The sequence below is a fragment of the Myotis daubentonii genome, chromosome 8, assembly GCF_963259705.1.
Source record: "Myotis daubentonii chromosome 8, mMyoDau2.1, whole genome shotgun sequence".
NCBI classification, from domain to species: Eukaryota; Metazoa; Chordata; class Mammalia; order Chiroptera; family Vespertilionidae; genus Myotis; species Myotis daubentonii.
This window is the reverse complement of record NC_081847.1, coordinates 59,346,863-59,372,101: the sequence shown is the minus strand read 5'-3', so window position 1 is coordinate 59,372,101 and position 25,239 is coordinate 59,346,863. Positions and strand designations below refer to the sequence as shown.

Here is a 25,239-nt window from a genome sequence, read left to right as displayed (position 1 = left end):
GAATCAGCAACTTTCAAGAAAATTATGAAAACATCTTACTTGATCATATTATTTATACATGCTATTTTAACAAACTGTCCCCTTAGGGAACATCTTTCAGATCAATAATAGAGTATAGTTATTTGACCACCTGGATCAAATATCACCTTATTGCTATTCCTAAATAACAATAGGTATCAAGTGCTGAGCCCATTCATGTTTCAGAATCATCTCTCTGTGCTTCACATTTGTGACCTTATTTAATTCTGTGTCACACCAGTGAGGGAAATATTATTTGCCCCATTTTACTGAGGAAAAGAATTAAGAATCTTGAAGAGTAAATAATTTGCCAAAAAACATGCATCTAGTAAGAAACCATGATAGCACACTCCCTCCCAGATACTAATTTTATTTCATTCACTTTTTCTTTTTTAATATATTTTTTTATTTCAGAGAGGAAGGGAGAGGGAAAAAGAGATAGATGCATCAATGATGAGAGACAATCACTGATCAGCTGCCTCCTGCACTCCCCACACTGGGGATGACCCCACAACCGGGGCATATGCCTTGACAGGAAATCAAACCCTGACCTCCAGATTCATAGGTTGATGCTCAAATACTGAGCAACACTAGCTGGGCCATTCACTTTTTCTTACCATCATTCCTCAGCAATATGGCTAACAGTGTTTGCCTTTTACAGTCTTACAAATATTCTCTGAGATGATTTAATACTTCTTAATTATTTGCTTAATGCCTCATTTCCTCTCTGTGATGATAGTTCTTTGTCTGATCCTCATTATCAGGGAAATTCCTCATATGGGGAAAGCTGCAGCTCTGTTTATTTCTAGCCATTTACGTACTTATTATTTCACTTTGGTTTTCAGTTGGGCCTCTAGACTGAAAAGCATCATTGATCACCCCAAATAGAGATGGGGCAGGGAGCGGGGAGTTTCTCTCTTAACAGATTTGGAGGCTTTCCAGTCTAACTTTTTCTCCATAAAAACCTCAGGCTAGGTTTCAATAAAGCTATTTTTTAAATAGGATTCTATTAGAACAGTTCTTGTTTATGTATGTTGATATTTTTAGTTTGGGTTGTTTATTATAAAGAGAGACTAAATTGATCTCTTAATGTTTTTATATATTTGGCCCTTTCTCACCTGATTTCAGTATCTTCTCCATATTTTATCTGTTAGAATACTCAATAAGGCCCTGTCCAGGTAGCTCAGTTGATTAGAGTGCCGTCCCCATACGCTGAGGTTGAAAGTTCTATCCCTGGTCAGGGCACATACAAGAGTCAACCAATGAACTCATAAATAAGTGGAATAACAAATTGGTGTTTCTCTCTCTCTCTCTCTCTTTCTCTCTCTCTCTCTCTCTCTCAATTCAATAAATAAAAATTTAAAAAGAAGAATACTGAATAAGAAATACATACTCAATGTATTTTTTTTAAAGCTTTGGACACTAGTCATTAATCAAACAGTACTCACGAGAAGGCTTGGTGAAGGAGGTGTCATTTGAACTGGGCCTGAAAGAATCTCTGGGACTTCAATAGGCAGAGATAATAGGAGATAAACCCATAGGCAGATGAAGCAGAAGGAAGAATCAAGCAAATTGCTCAGAGGTGGGAAGCCCAGGATATGTTCAAACAAGAGCAAGTTTGAACATACTTGAGTTTGTCTGAAGCACTGGATCTATGAAGTGATGGTTACAGATACATTAGAAACATGGACCATCCCAGATCATGGAAATCACTTGCTGTTTACATGAGAATTCTGGATTGAATCTCTGGGAAGCCACTGAAGGTTTTTAAGTGTCTTTATATCTGCCCCAAGAATATCTAGGTGATGAGTAATATTAGAATAGATATAAGTGGTAGTTTGTCAAAAGAACAGAGAACTCTTCTGTTGAATTAGGGTGCAGGCTAAATAGGACAACATATGAAACCCACAAAGAGCTGGCCCAGTGGGTAAACTATAGACATAGAGACATGCTAGAGTCCTCCAGAGGCCCTATGGGAGAGTTAGTCCACAGAAGAGGTGACTAAAGTGTAAGATAAAGAGATTGTGGTCAGGGGGGCATTTTTACTCTTCAATCACTTAGAGGTGGAGTTGTACTGAGAATGCTGATGTCTGAAGTATGACGACCAGGCTGGTAGTTGATAAATTAAAGTAGAGAAAACAATCACTAAAGTTGAGGACATTTTGTGAGGTTATAAACATGAATGTTGAAATCTTAGCAGTGGTTCTCAACCTTCTGGCCCTTTAAATACAGTTCCTCATGTTGTGACCCAACCATAAAATTATTTTCGTTGCTACTTCAGAACTGTAATGTTGCTACTGTTATGAATCGTCATGTAAATATCTGATATGCAGGATGGTCTTAGGCGACCCCTGTGAAAGGGTCGTTTGACCGCCACAGGTTGAGAACCGTTGTCTTAGAGGGTGAAATGGAAAGGTCAATGAAATAGGGAAAGTCACTGCAGAAGATGAGGAATATCCTGGGAGTTAGTAGAGATCAACAGAGAAAATGGTATACTCAGCCTCAAAACAAGGGAGTGTGTAGGGTAGTGGCAATAGAAAAATGATTCATAAATGACCATGGGCATGAAAACTATGGTGATCACATGAAAAATGAGAACATTCATGATTGCGCTCAGGGAGAGAAACCTGGTGACTGGGAACACTAGTAGGGAAGAGACTTCAGTAGCTACCCTGCTGAAATTTGCAGTTTAAATCATGAAAATGTGGAACCTTTTCTCGTTTGTAAAGTAATGTATTTGTCCATGTATGTTAGCCTGTGAGGAGAAGTGGCCTCAAATTGCCAAGGGCTTCAGGGCAACAGGATTATCAAGGAAAAGTCAGTTTCCTTAAGGCAGACGTCTGGAAGGAAGGAGTTGCTCACACTAGAAAGGGTTCCCATAGGACTGGAGGTGGAAAAGGATGGGATGGATGAGATACTTGAAGGGGATGGAAGTGAGCAAAGATAATAAGGATGAAGGAAACAAGAAATTGTGAAGTAAACAGCAGTGTCCTATTAGTCACAGGGAAGATCTGATTTATTAGCCCAAGTTTCAGTGGAAATGCTAGGATTCTGACCAAGCCTCTGCAAATTTGCCTTCCTAATGTCAGACTTTGTCTGTTCATGGCTTGCAGCTTGGAAAGTCAAGCAAAGGCAAGTGATATAGTTGCTCTTTGCAACAGATTTTTCTCACTAGAGTTCTAAGTGGAAACAAAAATGTGTTAGACTCCTTTGGCATAAATTTGTCCAATTCACTGGTCATTACATTACATATACAGGACTCATTATTTTCCAATTCCTCCTTACTTTCGATCTTCCCCTTATAGTCTTCTATTTTTATGTAGTCTATGGTAATTGACTGTCTTCAATGGTAATTGAGATTACCCTTGCCCTTGCCTTACCATCTAAAATAAAAAATAAAATATCTTGGATTTAATATGAGGAGCAAAACAGATTAAAAGCCAGGTTACTGTTTTTTTAAATGGAGACTTTATGAGGAATATTAAAACCAATTGTTCATGGTATGATGTGCCTTTTTAAATTAAAACATACACACTCGGTAAATAAGCTGAATGTTAATTGAGCTACTGACCTTTTTATTCTCAGTGGAGGATATGTTTATTGATTTTTAGAGAGAGATGAAGGGAAAGAGAGAGAGAGAGAGAGAGAGAGAGAGAGAGAGAGAGAGGAGAGAGAGAGAAAGAGGAAACATGGATGTGAGAGAGAAACACCAATCAGTTCCCTCTCACAGGCACCCCCACCAGGGATCAAACTGAAACCTGGGTATGTGCCCTGACTGGGAATCGAACCCTCAACCTTTTTTGGTGTGTGGGACAACACTCCAACCAACTGAGCCACCCAAACAGGGCTGGGCTACTGACTTTTGCATCCAGTATTGAATTTCAACATGTATTATCTTCTCACCATGTGAAAAGCACTGTAAGAAGAGCTACAAAAAGAAGTAAAATGCTTGGAATTTGAAACATGGGAGACATTTTGCCTGGAGATGAAGAACTCAGATTCTGAGACCAGAGAGCCCCAAGTTATAATCCCAACTCTTCCACCTGGACCTATGTAATCACAAGATGTAACAATCTCTCTGGGCCACAGTTTTCTCATTGTCTGAGTCTATCCTGCCTGCTCTAACAAAATACCAGAGGTTGAGTGGCCTATGAACACCAGACATGTATTTCTCACAGTTCTGGAGGCCGGAGGTCGGAGATTAGAGTGCCCACATGGTCAGGTTCTAAGTCTGGTGAGGCCCTGCTTCCTAGTTTATAAAAAGCCTCACACGTACCTGCACATGGCAGAAGGAGCAAGGGAGTACTCTGGGGCCTCTTTTGTAAGGGACTAATCTCATTCATGAGGACTCTGCCCTCATAACCTGATCACCGCCTAACAGCCCCACCTTCTAAGACTATCACTTTAGATTTAGGATTCCAACAGGTGAGTTTTAGGGGGACAAAAGCATTCAGACCCTAGCACTCTGCTTTAATCAGAGTGTAAGATGAAGAGATCACACATATAAAAGTTGACTCAGTGCCTGGTACTTGGCAGTACTCAATAGAGTGGGGATGATAATAGTGGTGGTCTTGGTGGAAATGATAAAGTGATGGCAGTAGTGGAGGTGAGAAAGGTGGAGGTGGTAGAGAGTGGTCTAAGCTAAAACAAGGACTAAAAAGGGCCCAGGTAGCCCGTGTTGTATGCCAGATGAAGGATCTTGTATATTTTTCAATGGGAGGCTATTAAATGGTTTCAACAAGGGTAAAGCAGTTTTAACTTTTCAGATGCTTTTTTTTTAAGGTATACTTGACATATAACATTATATTAGGGTCAGGTGTACAACCTAATGATTTGATATTTGTATGTATTGCAAAATGATCACCAAAATTAGTCTAGTAAACATCTGTCACCGTAAATAGATGGTCTTAATGAAGTAAACTAAAGTTAATTGACCTCCATCTCAATGTGCTTAGCTATGGAAAAGTTATTGTTAAATTGACCAAATATCAATCATTTCGCTTACCTGACAGTTGTCAAATATTAATTTCAGGATATGGTTAATACAAGCATGGATAATCAGAATAGCTATTTACATTTAGAAACATTGAAATGGAAATTACTTAGAAATTTCTCAAAAACATAGCACAATGTTATGCTTGATTGCACTGGTAGAAAACATCCCCTGCATTTTCAATTTAGACTCAGAAAATGACAATCAATATTTTTGCAATTCATTTGCCAATGAAAATGAAAACCTCTAAGAAGAATTTGTTTCTGCAGGGTGGATATTGCACTCACATAAAAATTTAGCTGACAACTAACAAAGAAGAATTGGAGGGAGCAGGGAGGGGAGAAACAGCTGCCTGAAGTAATCAGTTGCCAAGTTTCTTGGAATGCCCTGGAATTCCCAGGAAGCCCAAGTGTGCTCTGCCAAGCCCCATGTAGCTCACTGATGGTCATATGCCTTTTGAAATTGCATTAGAGGGCCCATTTCTAAATTTAATCTCTTCTTGAAAAATCCTATATAATAAAAAGGTAATATGCAAATTGACCCTAACAGCAGAACGACTGGGAATGACCAGTCACTATGACACACACACTGACCACCAGGGGGCAGACACTCAATGCAGGAGCTGCCCCCCTGGTAGTCAGTGCACTCCCACAGGGGGAGCTCTGCTCAGCCACAAGCCAGGCTGATGGCTGCCAGCACAGCGGTGGTGGCGGGAGCCTCTCCCGCCTCCTCAGCAGTGCTAAGGATGTCCGACTGCAGCTTAGGCCTACTCCCTGCTGGCAAGTGGACATCCCCTGAGGGCTCCCGGGCTGCCAGAGGGATGTCTGACTGCCAGCTTAGGCCCAATCCCCCAGGGAGAGGGTCTAAGCCAGCAAGTGGACATCCCCCGAGGGGTCCCAGACTGTAAGAGGGCACAGGCCGGGCTGAGGGATCCTCCCCTCCTGAGTGCACAAATTTTTGTGCATCAGGCCTCTAGTATATATATATTTCCAAACTCCCACAGGATGCATAATTTTGCACCATTGTTAGTGGTTATTGTCACCATTTATGTCTTCAGTCACTCACCCATTCCATTTTGTAAGTCTGAACATGGCTTTGTACATATCTAAAAATACTATTCCCAATTACACTTCAAAAGGCAGAAGCTGCCATGGCTGTGTGGCTCAGTTGGTTGGGCATTCTCCCGGGCACCAAAAGGTTGCAGGCTCCATACCCGATGGGGGTCATGCAGGAGGCAACTGATTGAAGTTCCACTCTCACATCAATGTTTCTCTTTCTCTCTCCCTTCCTCTCTCTCTAAAAATCAATTTAAACAAAAACTGTAAGGCAGAAGTTAGTTAAAATAATTTCACTTGGATTATATTTTTCCAACAGTAAAGAGATTTCTCTTTCTTAATAGCATTCACTTCTTACATCATCATATATGCAAGATCATAAAGATGGGTGTCAAATAAGAAAAATATCTAGGAGGCTTGAAACCCTAAAATTAATCTGAATTACTTTGCCTTAAAGATTAGGATTGTGCAATATAGTGAAGATTTATTCTTATTTAACAAGCATTTACCAGCACTTATATTTGTCAACCAATGTTCAAAAATGCTCTATAGTATTCAGAGATGTTCTACCAATATTAATACATCAAATGTTATGGGGCATTTTATTTCTGATTTATGGTGGGCTTACATTTGCCATTTGAGTTCTTCCCCAGGAGTTTCTGCAACCAGAGAAGATTGACTCTTATCACCAGAGAGAAGAAATGTCACCACATTTAAATAGACATTGTCACAAAACTATGCTATCTCTCATCTATTTTCCTACGTTTTCTTAAACGGAGGGTATCTTGGTGCAAAGTGTCAAGCTAGTTCTGAGGACCTGAGAAGAGATTTAGCATCATGGAGTCCAAAGCCCTATAGAGACATGTTGGGGAGGAAAACCTTTTCCTCTACCCTCTTATGTTTTTTCACTGGGGGCCTGCAAATTAAATTGTCAAAAGACATGTTAGTAAGAAAAGACAGATGTTTATTTATGCACATACAGGAGTTCACAGAAAAATAGGACTCCAGGAGGCAGTTGGAATTTGAGGCTTATGTGCCATCTTAATAGGGGCAGGGAAGGAAGGGAAAAGCACTTATGAATGACTTTTAGGAAAGAGAAATGGACCCTTAGGGAAACAGATGAGAGATATAATAGTTTTGTGACAATGTCTGTTTAAATGTGGTGACATTTCTTCTCTCTGGTGATAAGAGTCCATCTTCTCTTGTTGCAGAAACTCCTGGGGAATGGATTTGTAACAATTGAGTTGTTTGTGAGGCTCTGCTTTTAGGCAGATAAGGGCGTTTGGGGGGTGGGGAAGGGGGGAGCCTATTCTCAAATGCCATCAGCTCAAAATAATTTTATGCCACAGTGGCATATTCCGGACCCCTTCAAAAAGAACCAGGGACAAAGAAGACTGCTCTTGACTCCCATTCGTAGTAGCCATTCAGACATCCCCATTTTGGTGTTTGAGGAAACTGAGATACAGAAAAGTTTAGTGATTTTTTTTCAAGGTCAAATGGTTGGTCAGTGGTACAGTTGATATTTGTATCTATTTAGTTTGACTATAAAATTCAAGTTCTTAAAAACCATGAATTGTGCCTCTACTATGCCAGCCTTCTTTCTTGAAAATTTTTGTATTTAAAGCATAACAGCCCTAACTGGTTTGGCTCAATGGATAGAGCGTTGGCCTGCGGACTCAAGGGTCCCAGGTTCGATTCCGATCAAGGGCATGTACCTTGGTTGCGGGCACATCCCCAGTAGGGAGTGTGCAGGAGGCAGCTGATCAATGTTTCTCTCTCATCGATGTTTCTCTCTATCCCTCTCCCTTCCTCTCTGTAAAAAATCAATAATATATATATATTTTTTTATTATTATTATTATTTTTTTTAAAAAAGCATAACAAATGGCTTCCAGGAAACTTTTATTAATAGTATTAATTTGAAAAGAAAAAAAGAACAAAAAAATAATAGTATTAATTTGACAATACTATAACTAAAAGCAGTCTTGCTAATAATAGCAACCTCTTGACTCATCCTAATACAATCAATTCTTCATATCTGGTCATTTTTTTTCTGTCATAAAATGATATCCAAAGAAGAATAGCACTGTATCCATGAAACATAGGTAAGTCTGACCCTTGATTCATAGTTTCAGTTTCTTCATAGTCTGCCCTTCAGTACACCTAACCTGCCCCAAACACCAAGGTCTCATGCTTATTGTCACTCAGCTCAGGGTTGATGGCCTTGATCAACATGCCACGGTATCTTCAGTAAGAACATTCAGAAGCTTTACTTACTACTAGAAATATCTGCCCCCAAAGAAATTTAAAACTGAATTAGTGATAACAAATATACTCATGATCTCTCTAGAATAGAGGTTCACTTGGGAAGGAAATGGAAGCTAAAGTCTGAATAGTTTTCTAGGTCCCTAGATTGTTACAACTAGATATATTCTAGGTTTAGGTTATTCTGACCTTCTCTGCCATAATTGGACATGGTGTCTGACAGTTTCAGGGGGCTTAAGGGCCTCCTAAGATCCATCCAAGGACCATGTTCTCCTGCCTCCAAGTTGGTTACCATATTGATTTTCAGCAGGTGGTTAATCAGTAAATACTTTGGATCATTTTGTGAATAGCATTGTTATATGCAACCAACAAACAACACATTTTTGTTAGACACGTACCATCTGCCAGGCACTGTGGTAGTCACGGTGGATACAAAGGAAAACCAGGTGTAATCCCGCTTTCAAGTTTCCATCAGAGAAGGAAGCACGAAGGCAGAGAAAGGCATGACAGTTCAGGTGTGTAAGATGCCAAAGAGAAGCCTGAAAGGGTTTTCTAGCACAGGAGATATTTGAGTTGGTTCTTGGAAAACGGGTAGATGTGTGGAAGCCACTCACGTAACCATTCATGAATTCAAATTTTGCTCATTAGAATCTTATCCATTCCTTTTCAAAGCTACTTGAAAATCTCAGGAGATTCCACTGAGGATGACAAAGGAAGGAGTCTTTATTTCAAATTTTCCCGTTCTTGTCAAACCATGTCTACATTTGATATTTCAGACTATATTCTGTGATCCAAGATAAGACGGGAAGCTACAGCCTTACACAGCTGATTGGCATTCTTTAGACTTTCTATGCGATGGTGTAACAACAGCACACAGACGCCAGGGGGCAATGCAATTTCACTAAAATCATAGGAAGTGCTCACATCTCATTTTCACCAAGAGCATTTACAACATCCTGGTGTAAAGGTGACAGACATCCTTAAGAAACAAAAGAGTTCTGCTAAGGGGGAAAAGGGTGCATAAATCCTTTCCTTGAAAGCTTCCTGAATTGCCATTAAAATTGCCTTTCAGCATGTGCACAGCTGAACATTTTGCAATATTCCTTGCAAAAGAATTACTTTTCACTTTCTCTTAATACAGTTGCCTGATATTTCCAGTCCTCTGCCTAAGAAACGGTCGTCCTAACCAACCCCCAGATAGTCTGAATCATATTGTTGGAACTTTCTCTGTCCAACTGTGGGCTCTCCTCCCTCGTGCCCATTCAGCCAATCCAGCTGCACCTTTGGCTAGACCTGCGGTTCCCTTTAAGGTAATCCAGGCTGTGTTTTGTTTCCCCGCTTGGCAGCGCCAGGTGTCTGCCCTCCCTTGGCCCCCAAGGATGAGAGATCAAAGGTGTGCCTACATCTGCCTCCTGGCCAGCTCTTTAATCAGTTACATGTTCAAAAGGTACAAGTGCAGTATTGTGCACTTAGGGAGGGAGGATACATCAGAGAAGTAGAAACAGGCAAAATCCCAGAGTGTTTGCACTCACTGAAATGACAGGAGCCATATCTGTCTACATAGTAGCCCTGCCATTTGGCAGTGTTTTCATTTAAAAAGAACAGGAACATTATGGGTCATTGGTAATCCTCCTTTCTTTGAGTGGAGCTCTTCTGAACTCATTTAATGAAATATTGTACATGGACCCATTTGATGACTAGTGTTAAGTAGAAATATAACAAGGCAAAGGAACATACTTATTAAGTTGTAAAATGGAAATAAAAGGACAATTATTGATACCTATAAGGACATGTTCAGAAATAAATTATAAGAACATTTATTTCACTTACAACAAAAATGACAGATCAAAACCTTAATAAAATAGAGCAGAAATTTTTTAAGAAAGACTATTTCCAATAGATCATCTATTTTCCACATCCACAGGACTAAATAACTGGGAAAAATGCATTTTCAAAAGAGCAGTAGAATACGAATTAGGTATGAAGAAAACAATTCTGCAGGCAGTGGGAATGGAGGGAACAGACTCTTTAACCAGACATCAGCCCTAAGGCATGCAACTGGTCAGTCCTCCTTTGGATGAAGGGTTATAAGAAAAAGCTCACAATCTAGTTAGAAATTATTTCTAAACTTAAACTAAGGAATAATATAAACAATTGAGCACCCCAACTTTCTCTAGACGCTCAGGAAAGCGCCCTGATTTTCACCAAAGACATAAATGTGAGCGGGCACTGATTGGTTTTGTTTTGGGGTGTTTTTTTCTCTGCACTCCTGTCCCCCACACACCCAGAAGCAACCTTTCGCCTCCTCTTCTGTGCACCAGGTTATAAAAAGGAACTTCGGCAACTTCAGTTGTGCTCAGCTGCCCTCACAGACAATAGCAAGGCAGGAGCAGTGGCCTAATATCATGTCACACCGTCTTTCCCAGTTACAGTGGCTTCTAATCCAAATGTGCACTGCATGTGAGAGAAGAATCATGGCACAGTTATTAAAGGTTGTGGTAAGGAGAGAATCCTTATCAGCTGCATCAAATATTTCATTCATCTACTTAACAAATATTTGCTCAGCACTTGCTTTGTCCGGACACACTGCTGGACTCTGGGAATTCAGTGATGATCAAAGAGTCCTGCTCTCTGTTCATCAGAGTTTACAATCTAGAGGTGGAGACCAGCATTAATGAAATAATCACAGAGGTAATTGCTCTGAAAGAAAGAAATACAGTTCTTGTGGGAGACTTTACTGTAACAATGAAACTCACCTAGTGGGTCAGGGAGAGCTTTCCTGAGAAAATTTTTGTAAACTAAGAGCTGAAAGGCCAAGAAGGGTGAGGAGATGTTAATGTTCCTGTTAATATTAATATCATGCTAATATTCAGAGAACCAAAAAAGTCGTATGGCTGTTGAACAGAAAGCTAAGACGTTAGCTGTACAGTGAGGTCAGAATTTAGGCAGAGGTAACTGTTTCAGTTATCTGTCACTACGTAGCTAGTATTGCCCCAAAGTGTAGTTCAGCAGGTTAAAAACAACTACTTTATTATAACCTGTGATCATATAGGTCAAGAATTTAGACAGGGTTCAGCTGGGTGATTCTTCTGTGCCACATTCAGCAAGAGGTTGGACTGGTCTAAGGGGTCCAGGATGGTATTATTTACAGGCCTGGCACCTTAGTTTCAATGTCTAGGAGTGTAGGCTCAGCTGAGATGGTTGAACAGAGCACCTATAAGTGGTACCTCCAGCATTGCTTCAAGACTTCTCACGTGGTAGCTCAGGGCTCCCAGGGATAGTGTCCAAAATATAAGAAATCATAAGTTCTGGGCCCACATACTTGCAGAGATCACTTATTGGTCAAAGCAGCCACAGAGCCCTCCCAGATCAAGGAGAATGACAGGCAGCTCAGCACAATTGAAGTTGCCTAAATTCCTTTTTATAACCCTGGTGCAGAGAAGAGGAGGCTGCTGGGCGTGTGTGGGCACAGGAGTGCCGAGGAAAAAAACAAAACAAAGACAATCAGTGCCCGCTCACATTTATGTCTTTGGTGAAAATCAGGGTGCTTTCCTGAGCATCTAAAGCAGCGGTTCTCAACCTGTGGGTTGAGACCCCTTTAGCGGTCGAAGGACCCTTTCACAGGGGTCGCCTAAGACCATCCTGCATATCAGATATTTACATGACGATTCATAACAGTAGCAACATTATAGTTATGAAGTAGCAACGAAAATAATTTTATGGTTGGGTCACAACATGAGGAACTGTATTTAAAGGTCCAGAAGGTTGAGAACCACTGACCTAAAGGAAATTGAAGTGCTCAAATTGTTTAAATTATTCCTAAATTTAAGTTAAGAAGTAATATCTAGCCGAAACCGGTTTGGCTCAGTGGATAGAGCATCGGCCTGCGGACTGAAAGGTCCCAGGTTCGATTCCGGTCAAGGGCATGTACCTGGGTTGCGGGCACATCCCCACTGGGGGATGTGCAGGAGGCAGCTGATTGATGTTTCTCTCTCATCGATGTTTCTGACTCTCTATCTCTCTCCCTTCCTCTCTGTAAAAAATCAATAAAATATATTTAAAAAAAAAAAAAAAAAGAAGTAATATCTAACTAGACTGTGAACCTTTTCCTACTGTACCCCTTCATCCAAAGGAGGAAGGACTGGCTGCTCACCTTAGCGCTGATGGCTAGGTAAAGATTCTGTTCCCTCCATTCCCACAGCCTGCAGAATCGCTCTCTTCGTACCTAATTTGTATTCTACTGTTTAAATTAATTGAAATTGGAACAGTTTCAATTAATTTAACAGTTTCCATTTCTAGTAGGCTATGGTTCACCCTCGGTACACAAATTATTTAGATTCCTCTGTAAAGCAAAATATACTCACTCCTTCTAAAGCCTTCCAAAAATCTTATCTCTTTATGGCATGAAGTTTAAGTTTGAGATTCAGGTTCTCACCATCTAAATAAGGTCCAGGTGCTGATGAAGTTCCTTTGATATAGTTCTCTAGTACAGTTTCTCTCAGTATGAAGATTTGTGAAGTAAAAAGAAAAGGCATCTGTTCCACACACAGGCTAATGATGCAGAGATGACATCGATGCAATGAGCACTTTCATTCAAAGAGTAGAGGAACAAGACGCACATAGCCATCACAGGTACATAGCAATTCTGAAATTCTTATGTTGCCAGTTCCTTAACTAGAGGGCACAGTCCCACTTCCCAGGAATGATTCTCTGCAACTCTTGTCTCCACCCTACAAACTCTTGGTTGCACCTTCTGAGTTGTCCTGTTTGTATAATGTCTTAGTCAACTCAGGCTACCATAACAAACTACCGTAGCCTGCATGGCTTAAACAACAGATATTTATTTCTCCCAATTCTGAAGACTAGAAGTCTGAGATTAGGGTGCCACATGGTCAGGTTGTGATGAGAACGCTCTTCCTATCTTGCACTGTGTGCTAGCATGGCCTTTCTTCAGTGTGTACATGTGGAGAGAATAGTATCTTTCTCTTCCTCTTCTTATAAGGGCACTATTCCCATCATGGGGGTCCTACCCTCATGACCTTATCGAACTTCATTACATCCCAAAGGTCCCATCTCCAAATACCATCACTGGGGATTAGTTAGGACCTCAACATATGAATGGGGAGCGGGGAGCATAATTCAGTCCATAAAACATAAGAAATGGTATTAGCAGCTGTATAATCTTCTCAGCCTATTTCCTGACCATAGGAGATGGGGGCCTTTAAAAACTCTTTCACTTTGAACTACTTCTGCCCATTTTTGTCCTAGCTGATAATGCATCCACTAATACACTTCTCTTAAAATCTTTCTGGACTTCCTTTGAATCTTATTAGACTTTACTCCTTTAGACAAAACACACATCCACAATTCTCCTCAATATAGGTCCTTCCTTGGCCTGTGCTCAGAATCAGGCTGCTGTGGAACAATACCCTTAGGATTCTTAGAAGCCCTCATGTCTCTGTATAATTTTATGAGGCACACACTTAAATATTTCTAAAATCATATGAAAGGGTCTTACAGCCATACCCTTAAGATGATTTTCACCTTCAATCAATTTCTTACTTTGAGAGACTTTTGCCTTTAAAAAGACTAGAAATGTGAAACCCTTTTACCTTTTTCTTTAAACTGACAATTACTAGCTCTATATTTTCTCTAAATGTTGTTTGAAAACTGAGCAGTTCTTTTTTAAACTTGTCTTTATATTTTATTATATACAACTATTTAAAAAAAACTAATTGGCACTTTAATCATTCTGCCTAGAAATCTCCTCACTAAAATCTAAGAATTCATTAAGTATATTTTCTACTTTCCATGTTACTACAGGTCATAATGTTGCCAAACTTTCTGCCACTACATCAGAAAAGTTGCATTTTCTTTCTATCTCCAAGGTCAGTTTTTTCCTGCCCTCCCAGCTTTCATCAACAGTCTCCTCCAGGCCATCCAGCTTCTTCCCTCAGCTGATGTGGTTTATCAGAATGTCTGCACCCGGCCCCTTCATCAGAGCAATCTCAGACTTCTACCTGGTATCTCGGGGTTCCAAGTGGGAATGATCCAACAGACGAGAGGAAGAAGCTGTCTGTTTCATAAAGCCTGGAGAGACCCTGGGAGAGCATCATTTCCACTGTATTTTAATGGTCAAGGCAATCAGAGAGCTTGCCTGGATTCAAGAAGGCACATAGCCCCCAACTCTCTATGGCAGGTGTAGGGAGGAACTTGTAGCCATACTTATCCTGCCAAGGGTGACATCGTGAAGACTTTGCAAGTCATGTTAACCTTTTTTATCTTTATCTTAAAAATTATAAAAAGCCATTTAACATTTTTAAAGGAGCCATTTAACATTTAATTATAACATATAATTGTACTTGCTTTGGAAAAGATCACTCCAGCTGCAGGGTAAGAATGCACTGGAAGGAGGTTATTAAAAACTGAATGGCTCTTTCTTAGTTCCTCTTTCTCAATTCTTAGCATATAGAGTCATGTGAACATGGCTATGATCATTTGACTTAGGGTGATGACAGTAGAGGTGAGAACTGTAGATTCTAGAGATATTTGGATATAAAATCAATTAGCTAATATTCCTTGAAGTCCATTTAGAACATTATCTGTCTCCAACTAGTTGATAAACTTACTTCTTAGGTACCTTTTTAATATTATAATCCTGAAACCTAATTAACTACTGTAACTTATGTATATTCACTCCACACTTCAATGATCACCTCCACGAAGACTGGCCTCTGAGTAGAAACAGACAATAGTCATTATAATGAAATGTGGGAACTCTAGTCAGCAATATCCACAATTAAGATAACATGTTTGAAGTACATTTTCTGGAATTAATAAAATTCTCTTTTAGGATACCTAGAAATACTTGGTAGTGATAACATTTATTGAGTATTTACTCTATGCCAGGCACTGTTCTAGTCAGGGGAGTTACAGCAGCAAGCAAGGAAGAGCAGGTAGGTCTCTGCTCTCAACTCTGCTTAATTCTAATGAGGAAAATAGATATAAACAAGGAACCAAATGATAAGTCAATGAGATAATTCTACCTAGTGATGACTGCTATGAAAAAAATAAAAGAGAAAGATGGTCAGAGCAAGGGTGGGGAATGTCCGGCCTTCAGGCCATATAAGGCCCACAAAATCATTTGTTCTGGCCCTGCCAAGGCATTAGGGGTGAGTTAATTAAATCTTTGACCGTATATAGCAGGCTAGTTTTTAAGTTGATAATTTTGTATGGCCTGCAAATAATGTTATAAATATCCAACTTGCCCTTGGCAGAAAAAAGGTTCCCCACCCCTGGTCTAGAGAGTTATTACTGAGGCTGCTCTGAATACAGTAGTCAAGGAAGAACTCTCCATGGAAGTGACATTTGAAGTAAAATATGAAAGAAGAGAAAATGCTAGCTGTAGGCAGACTGGCAGGTTGGGGAGAGCATTTAAGCCAGAAGGAGTAGCAAGGGCAATAGCCAGAGGTAGAAAGTCATTAGCATTGCAAAGAACAGAAAGAAGACAGAAGTGACTAAAGCATCCTATATAATAAAAGCCTAATATGCTAAGTGTTCGGTTGGCCAGTCAGCCTTTCAACCAATCAAAGCGTAACATGCTAGTGGTATGCTAAGGCTGCTCAACCTCTCGCTATGACGTGGAGAGGGCAGATGCTCCAACCAGTAGGTTAGCTTGCTGCTGGGGTCTGGCTGATTGGGACTGAGCAAGATGTGCTGGACACACCCTGGAGCCCTCCAACGGTTCCTCCCCAGCTGTCCAAACTCCCATGTCTCTCCCTGGCCCTGATTGTGCACCAGTGGGGTCCCTCTGCCTGGCCTGTGCCCTCTTGCAATCCAGGACCCCTCAGGGAATGTCAGGGAACCAGTTTTGGCCCGTTCCCACAGAACAGGCTGAGGGACCACACTTGTGCACGAATTTGTGCACCAGGCCTCTAGTCTTGAATAAAAGAGAAAGTCAAGTGAGATGAAGTAGAATAAATAGGAAAATAAGCAGGGATATGTCACATTGGGCCTTGATGGCCAGGGTTAAAGTTTTGATTAGTATTTCAACAACAACGAGGTATCGTTAGAGGGTTTTAGTGAGCCTTCGTCATTCACACTTTAACCTGACCCTTTCTCGTAAGAATTATTTTAGATCAGTTGAAATTAATCATTAGGTGAGAGTGGAAGGAAAGACGGTGAAGTAACTTTGGAATTTGAGTACTGCAGCAGAAAGCATTTCTGGTTAGTGATTGGCTCTGACTTGTAGGAAGACAATGGACATGGCCTGCATGAATCTCCCACAAGATTAGGAATTTTACTACACTAAAGATATTAAATTGAGGAAAGAACAGTTTGTTTTTCTTTTCTCTCTTTTGTTTTTTGTTGGTTTTTTTTTTTTCTATTTTTCAAACACTTCTGCAAACTATGAGGAATTAAATGTGGGGTGGGAAGGGTAGGATCCATTGTCTGTATATACATATGCGTATGTGTTATGGCTCACCCTGAATTCCAGGCAATGTCACTGTCAGCCAATCACCAAATAATGTCTATTGTGTGTCCTGCAAGTCAACAGTGCTACGTGTACCTTTTCAGCAGCAACATTAATCATTTCTTAAATATTCAAACTTATAAAAATGATTCCTATTATAAGATAACATATATATTTTCCCTCATTCTATAATTTTTTATAAAATGTTAATATTAGCTATCCAACTAGATTTAGCTACTTCTTTATTTTCACTATAGCATAGTTACTTGTAATATAAAGGCCTATCCTACTATTTAAAAAAAGCTTAATTTGAGTTTTTAAAAAATAAGAACAGTTCATATGGAGCTAATGAATCACTAAAGTTTTTATTAAGATAATCTTTATAATTAGAGTTCTAAAGTCAGACTTTTATTTTTTTTTAACTTATCTTTTCCCCCTTACCCAACAAATGCATTGCTGGGCTCTGGTCCATCACCACCCACATTTCCTATAAGAATTTGTTTAGATTTTCTTGCTTTGCTTGCATAGTGCCTATTTCTACATACTGATTAGAGTGCCTTGTCCTTTCACTGTTGCTATCAACATGGTTAAACACAAAAACAAAGATGGCTGGGGGAAAAAATCAATATTTTGACCTGGTTTCCTGTATAAAGATTCTACAGTTTACAAAAGACAGGATCATTGTTTAATAAGCCAATGACTCATACCTCTTGGCATAGTCACCTGACCAAAAGGATGCCAAGTCTGTTTAGGTTGTGTTCTTAGTTGATTGTCAATGACTGTTATTTCCAAGGTAACCTATGTACAGTATACTTTTGCATATGACAGGTTTAAAAGGTTTTGAAATTACTGGCAAAATAATAGTAAATGCTAAGCTTACTCACATTCAGCTTGTTCAGTTAAATTATAATCCTTTTTTGTGAATAACTCAGAAAGTATTTTGAAGATTGAGATTTTCTTTTCTGGGCTTGAGTAGAAAGAAACATCAGTTAAGATAATGCTATGCTAGACCTGGTTCTGTCCAGGTTGGGAGAGCCAGTTGTTACATTTTTCAGAAATTTTGTGAGTCCATTATTAAACACAGCCATTATTACAAATTAAATCATTTAAATTTACAATTAAATAAATTAAATTTAAAACAAAGTTAATAGCTCTAGCCGGTTTGGCTCAGCCCGCAAACTGAAGGGTCCCGGGTTCGATTTCAGTCAAGGGCACATATCTCGGTTGCAGGCTCAATCCCCAGCCCTGGTAGGGGCTTGTGTAGGAGGCAACCAATTGATGTGTCTCTCTCACATCGATGTTTCTCTCTCCCTTCCACTCACTAAAAATCAATGGAAAAATATCCTCAGGTGAGGATTAACTAAAAAAAAACAAAAAACACAACAAGGGTAGTAAATACCTAAAAATCTTTACATCATAATCATCTAATTACATTTTGCTATCTATACTCTTACGGTTGTTTATATCTACTGTACTTGTATAATGAAATACTGTACAATGGTGTTGCTACTGCTCATCTCTTCTCAACTCCATGTTCAGTGACATCAACCTGGTAGCTTGAAATCGGTCATGGTGGGAGTATTTGCATAGTGTTGAACTTGAAAGAGTTTTACTTTAATGACAATAATTTATATGAACATAAAAAATAGTTTAACAATAGATCATATAAAAGGTGTAATGATAATAAATTTATAGGGAAAAGAGCAGTTGGGGCGCTACTCAATGCATGAATTTGTCAAATCATGGTTGGTTTGCTGGCTGTGGATACAAGTGTTTGACCAAAATCAACAGAAGCATTATGTGAGAGTCAATTGGCTATAATAGAACTTGCAACAAAGAGTACTGTATATTCTATTATTATTTGTAGATTGCATACTACACATCATTCATATTAGCAAAATTTATAATAGCACACATACATATAGTATACATACTTTTCCCCCTGAAGAGTCCCTTGTTAAACACTGAGCAGACACTACTGGTTCTGCATGAAACATGAAATTCAACACGCAACTTGAAATTTATGATAGAGAGCAAGTTTGTCTTTTTGTGAACATAATCTGCTAAAATCAGAGTGTGTTCATGCTGAAGCCCATTTGGTTTACCAATTTTGTCTCCATTTTTTAATTTGAAACTCCTCCAACTTCCAAGAGAACCAGGATGTCAACCAAAACAGTAGACATGTTTGCTCAGCCTACAGTGCCATGGCCATCACAGAGAATTCGGGGAAATATTGTTTATTTAAAACTATTACTTACAAAAGGAAACTTTTTAAATCAAATCATCGAAGCAGGTCTAATTTATCTTAGTTTTGTAGTTTTACCTTTGGATTCACCCAAAAAGCACAAGGGTAATGTGCACTTGCTTCCTGAACAATTTGGCATGCTCAGATAGTCCTCTCTCTGTCTGACCCGCAGGGAGTGGGACTGCCTAACACTCAGACCAGAAAACGCCTGCAACCCAACCACCCCAAAGAAGGAGGTTGCCAGATCACACCATGGTTTTTAACCACCTGTTACATATTTCAACAGAAACCCTGCTCCAGCATATATCAAAGGATCTCTATACACAGTCATAAGTAGGAAGTACTAGACATTGGTGGCCTATTGTATGAAGTTTTATTAATCCATTATCCAGCATGATTTATGTACGGAAATAGTCAGACAGACAGATTGGCCTTTGTTTCACCCAGGAATGTCAGATCATTTTCATGAAAAACTCCCTTGAATGATTTTCCTGGGGAAATGAAGACACCCATGATGTCTAATCACAGACTGAAAGTTACTTAGTTCTTAAAGTCAACATTTGTTTAGTTAAATTATCAAAATGCCAGCAAAAAAAAGTCCAGATCTGAAGCATGTGTTTGTTAAGAGAAGACTGGGAAAGGTATTTCGGGTCCATTATATAACTGCCACTTTTTGTTTTTATTCAAGGTGTCATAAAACTGAGTTCTGCAGTTGAAGGTATGTTTTACAACCACAAAATCAGTAATGTTTTGCTTCAAGGTTGCATAGCGTGGCTTTATAGCTAGTAAGCTTCTGTGGCAGTGGTGTTGGATGCCATGTTCTAATTGCCAGCTATTGCCATTCCGTCTGTGTTTCTCCTCGTTCTGATCATTTTCTGCCACAAGTCTCTCCACCCTCCACAAGTGGCATGAACGCTGACCCGAGAAGGCAGCATTTACGAGCGAACATATCTGTTTGTATTTTCTGATGTGATTGCCTCAGATCCAGGGCTCTGTAGGGATCCCCTGGCCCTCCAAATGCCTTCTTTGAGGCTGGACATTGGGTCTTATCAGGAGCCTTGCCCCCAATCTTTCAGCAGAGCCTTCTCTAGAGCGTTTTGGTCCCTTTATGCCAACATAGCAGACATGATTGCCCAGGAATATATAGGCCCGTAGTCATCAAGGCTTCCTGATGAGAAAACCAAGTGGCTAAGGCATTTGCCAGGCTCAAGTGCAGGTTCTTCCCGAGCTGTGTGACACCCAGGGGGGATTTCGAGGCCCAGCTTCCTCTAGTATTTTCCATATTATCCCTATCGGGCAAGTGGCAGTCCCCGTTCGTTATGCATTCAAGAAGCTGAGAAGAAAAGGAAGAGGGATTTGAAGACAGAGGAGAATCATTGGGGAAGAGAAGACACATAGCAGCATTTTGCTGAGTAACCCCCAAGACTATTAAAAATACCTCACTGTTTGAAATGGTTCATTGGTTATTGGCATAAAGTTGATTCCCTTGCCCTCATAGACGCATATAATCTGAAAGTAGAGAATGTGTAATTTTCTCTTTTTGTGAGTTTCTGTGTTTGTTTTGGGATGTGTGTGTTCTCATCTATTGGGAGTTTGTCAGTCATGCTTCGGAGGGGAGGCTCCTTGGAAGAGGTGGTGGGGTTTAAGGTGAGTCTTCACATTTAAAGGGCGATGTGGCTTGATGAATGGGCAATGCATGGAGGTGGGGAGTGGGAAAACGCAAGGGGGGTTGGAGTGGTGAGACCATCCGCTTGACTCAAATAAAGGATTGGGAGGGCTGGCGTTCCAAGGTTGGAGGATGAGAAAGGGGCTCAGTAATGTACCCATTGGGCTGGCAAGTCCGTAGTGGGGGACTCTGCCTTCTGTAGGTTTAGTACCATCACATTTTTTTCAAAGTTTCAAAGGCAATATTTCTGACACGCCTGGCAAGAAGCATGCTGCTCCTCTCAGGCGAGGCAAGGACCAGGAGCAGGTGCAGGCCGTGGTGCGTCCCGGTCGAGAGGGAGGAGCACGAGGATGTCACCTCCAGGAGCCAGTGAGGGCAGGGGGCACGTTTCGGGCCTCTGCGAGGCTAAGCAGGAATACACCTTCCCCAGGCTCGGTAACACGCAGTTGTATTGAGAGGCTATCCAAACCGCTCCATGCCCGACAAAACATAGAAGTGGCAACAAAAGCAAGCAGGCCCGTGAGAAAGACCTTGCGGGCAGAAACTCCCACGCAAGCGGGCTCCGAGTTTCAGGTCACTATCTGTAGAATTCCAGATAGCAGTTGGTCCACTCCGGGCTGTTGGATGTTTTATCAAGTAACGGCCTTGAAGTTGGAGCTTTCCATTGCCTGCTTAGCTTAAGCACAGTATTCCACTTACAACAAAAGGACAGAAAAACAAAATAAGTTTTGTAGAAAGCTACGAGAACATTCGATAATGTAAAAACGATTCTTCAGCTATAACTATTGTTCTGTTCATTATCTTGCTAGTAACTACTGTTATTACTAGGCAGCATGGCCTATCTGAACCCCCAAAACAGGTATATGGTCTCCAGAGAAAAATGAGAGTAAGGAAGAATGAGGGCAGGAAGCAGGCTGACTATTGGGGGCTTTTTTAACAGCCTCCTCATCACCTCCTCTGAGTCACAGGAAGTTCTCTGAAGTGGCCATGGATACCAGAGGCCCACTTCAACTGCCGCTTGAGCATCTTTTGGCAGCTGATTGGCTGAGGGCTGTTGAAGGCTTGGGAGCATGCTCTGCTGTAACTGTGTTAGAACATGTGTGTTGCAGGGGCCGCCTGGGATGCAGTTGTCGGCCGGGGTGTGTGTGTGTGTGCTCAATGCATGCATTCTTGGTGCATCTGGAATGTGAGATTTTTGACAAGCATGCTCAGTGAAATGTATGTCAGATACTCTCTCTTGATTCCAAATCAAACCTCAGATGGTAGTCCCTGTGAATATTTAGCTAATTCCTGTACTTGCTACTTTCCATCTGTGGAATGAACTCAAGGCATCATCATACAACTTCTCATGTCAAGGAATATGCAAATCAGTGGCCGGATCCACTGCCAGAAATGAAACCTGTTTCTTTTTCTTCAAAAGTGACTCTGTTCTGGATTACCCTAGAACTCTGAAAATAGCATTACTGTTGTAGGTGCGTTATCCTTTCCCTTTCTGTTCTCTTTTTAAAAATAAAACAGTTGTCAGCGTCATAAGAGAAAATCAACAGATTCCAGTTGCTCCTTCCTACCAAGTAGTTTTGCTTGCAGTTTTATTCCTTTTCTTCTTCTGAAGCAGGGGTGCCCCCGTCGGCATTGTGCAGCTTCACATAAGCTTTTAAATTCAGCAGGATGAAAAAGCCTGTATCACATTAATGGTAAGATTAAAGTGAATTGTCCTTCCACGTTATAAGACTTAAAATTATACTTAAACAGAAACACACATCGATGCTTCACTTAGTTTGAAATATTTGAATGGGGAAAAACAAGTTGGAAAGAAACAACTGCAGTGAAGAATCCTGGAATCTAATTTTAGATTGATAAGCCCAAACTCTGAGAAAACTGGTGTAAGGGAGAGACATCCAGACAGCAAACTGAGGGGCAGGGGAGATAGTAAGGGCAATGGCAAGGAGAGAAAAACCATCCCAGGGCAAGAATTCTAAATATTCCTCTTAAAAGGGATTTTTCCCCTTGAAATTGAGCAAGGAGGGAGAAGGCGGAGGGAGGGACACATATTTCCACAAGCAGGACCAGTGCAGCAGCCTAATCGAGGAAAAATGAAAACAGAGGTCACGGAAGAGCTGAGTCACGCCTGATTAGAATTGCTCTGATATTCCGAAGGCAGCTATTTCTTTCCAGGGCGGGAGGGCCCAGCCCCAACCAGAAGCTCTTTATCCAGCATATGAGGAGATGAGTTCAGACATGAGGGGAGTGGGGAGCATTCGGGCAGGGAGGCAGCAAGTCTGAAGGGCAAGATGAGGCAATGGAGGCTGATGACAGGCTTTGCAGCTGATACCCAAGGTGTGTTCCGTGATGAGACTTGTCTCAAAGATGATTTGTTCCTACCTGGTAGGTAGGTAAGATTCCAAAATGACATCAAGTTCTTTTCAAAGCCTGTATGAGGGAATGAAGTTTGACTTTAGCCCTTGCCCAACCCCCAGGCTACCCCCCTCTTCCCCCCCCCCACCTCCCCTGCCCCCCGCCTCTCAGTGGGGACACTGGGGGTTTCAGTTAGCACTAGAGGAGAATGGGTGAGCGTCAACAGTAAAACCTCTGTGAACAACTGTGATTTTATAAACAAAAGCTCCCCTGACACGTGAAGCTTCTGTTTTTCTTTAGCTTCTTGTCACTCCATTTTATTTAGATATTTAGATATTTTTTAAGTGTCTTATTTCTCCCTGATAATGGTTCATGAACCATCAAAGCAGGGGACTTGGGGCTGTTGTCACATCCAAGGTGGTGTTTTTGATGACCTCATGGCCTCAGACCCAGGAATTGCAACAAATCCTCAAATATGGGAAAGATAAATCAAGTAAAATCGTGATGCAATTTTTGTTCCCATTTTCAAAATTCACAGCTGTAAAAGTAGAGCTGCTTTTTCTGTTGCAACGCTCTGACCTAACTTCACATGCGTGCTGAGGAGTGGGATACTCATTTGCTTTGCTTAAATTCTATTTTCCATATGACATGGGATGAATCCCAAAATACCCTTGTCTTAGTCTGTTTAGGCTGCTATCACAAATTGCCCCACCTCCTAATACCATCACCCTAAAGGTCTCTGAGGAATGAGAATTAAGTTGAAAATTTACCAAATAGCTTCTTAAAACTAGGACCCTCCCGAAATGGCAAAGATGGGGCAATGTGACCCAGAAACAAGGTATGCCTAGTTTGTGGTCTTGCTTAGGATTACCCTTGCCGCAGATAGAATTGACCTTGAATAACTATTGGCAGCATTTCAGAGCGCTCTCTTTTTTTTTTTTTTTTTTTTTAGTTTTTCTTTCTCCCCTTCCTCCCTTCCCTCTCCTCCCCCTGTATCCCAGCTGCACTCCTCTGTTTCTACACATGCAATAGAAGGCATGGAATTGGGGTTGGGGGGCCATCAGGCAACAGAAAGCCAACCATTGTTTGGCAAGTAACCACTTATAGTTTTGGCAAGTAACCATTATTTGCCTTGGTGCCCTCACCAATAAAAAGGGGATCTCTACTTCTTAAGGCTAAACAAGCTGATTTAACACAGTAAATGGCATACAGGAAGTGCTCAATAAGTTCTTATTCTCTTCTTTACCTTTCCTCTTTCTCTGCTGCCTTCCCTGCATCTCTCCCTTTTTTCAGCATCCAAAGATCTGGCAAACAAATGATCATTCCTCTAGGATTATGTCATAGCACCACTGAAGTCAGTTTCACTTGGGGCAAAGCCATAGACAAACAAGCAACATAAACAGTTGCTTCTCCACTTTGAAAGAACTTAGAGGGAATAGAGTTCCTGATCACCTTGCTGGGAACCATGACATCTGTGTGGATCCAGGAGCAGTCTCCCAGGTGAACAGTGCCAGGCGCCAATCACAACCCAAATCGGGGGTGTTTCCATCAGATGGAATGTCCCCTCACCTGCTCTTCCAGTCCTAGGGGGTGGTGTGGGGGGTTAGTGAGAAGAGGAAAGGTTTTCAGGCTAATCCAACAAAGTGTTAGATAAAGACTGATTTCATCAATATTAATGTTTTTTATGAAGTCGATTATAAATTCACTGTGTTTCTGAGTGTGCCATTTGTCAACACTGATCAAGAATATGGAAGTTTTTGAATTAAGAGAACTAAAGTGACAACAACCACAGATATCCAGAGAGCAGCCTTCTGTAGCCAAAAACTAATAGTTTGTGCTGAATAAACAGCCTGGAGTACCTTCAGCAAATTAGCATAACCCAGAAGGCAGTTTACAGCTAAAGCACCATAACCTCACTTTCACTACCCTCCCTGGGGCAGAAAATAGAAATTTATAAATCAAAGGCAAGCTGTAAAGGAAAATCTGCCAGTTGAATCACTGATTTATTTTCTTTTGTTTGTTTTTTTTTTAAGAGTGTAATGTCTATATGTTTGTTTTTATTATTTTTATCAATCTACTGGAAGTTTTCAATGTAAACAAAGTTTTTACTTTAAAAGAATAACAGCTGATTAAGCTGCCTAAGAAGGCAGCTTTTAAGGCCTGTGGTCTA

At 40.6% G+C, this 25,239-nt stretch overlaps 1 protein-coding gene across 5 annotated transcripts in view; it reads left to right on the top strand.

Moving 5' to 3' along the window:
* Positions 1–25,239, top strand: part of DLGAP1 (DLG associated protein 1) — a 629,180-nt gene that overhangs the window by 536,168 nt on the left and 67,773 nt on the right. For 3 of the 5 annotated variants that reach the window (XM_059706574.1, XM_059706572.1, XM_059706575.1), the window contains one exon: positions 19,737–19,766. The exons of the other annotated variants lie outside the window; for them this stretch is intronic. In XM_059706574.1, coding sequence (XP_059562557.1) covers positions 19,737–19,766 — 30 coding nt within the window. The remainder of the gene's footprint in view (positions 1–19,736; positions 19,767–25,239) is intronic. 5 annotated transcript variants of the gene reach the window in all.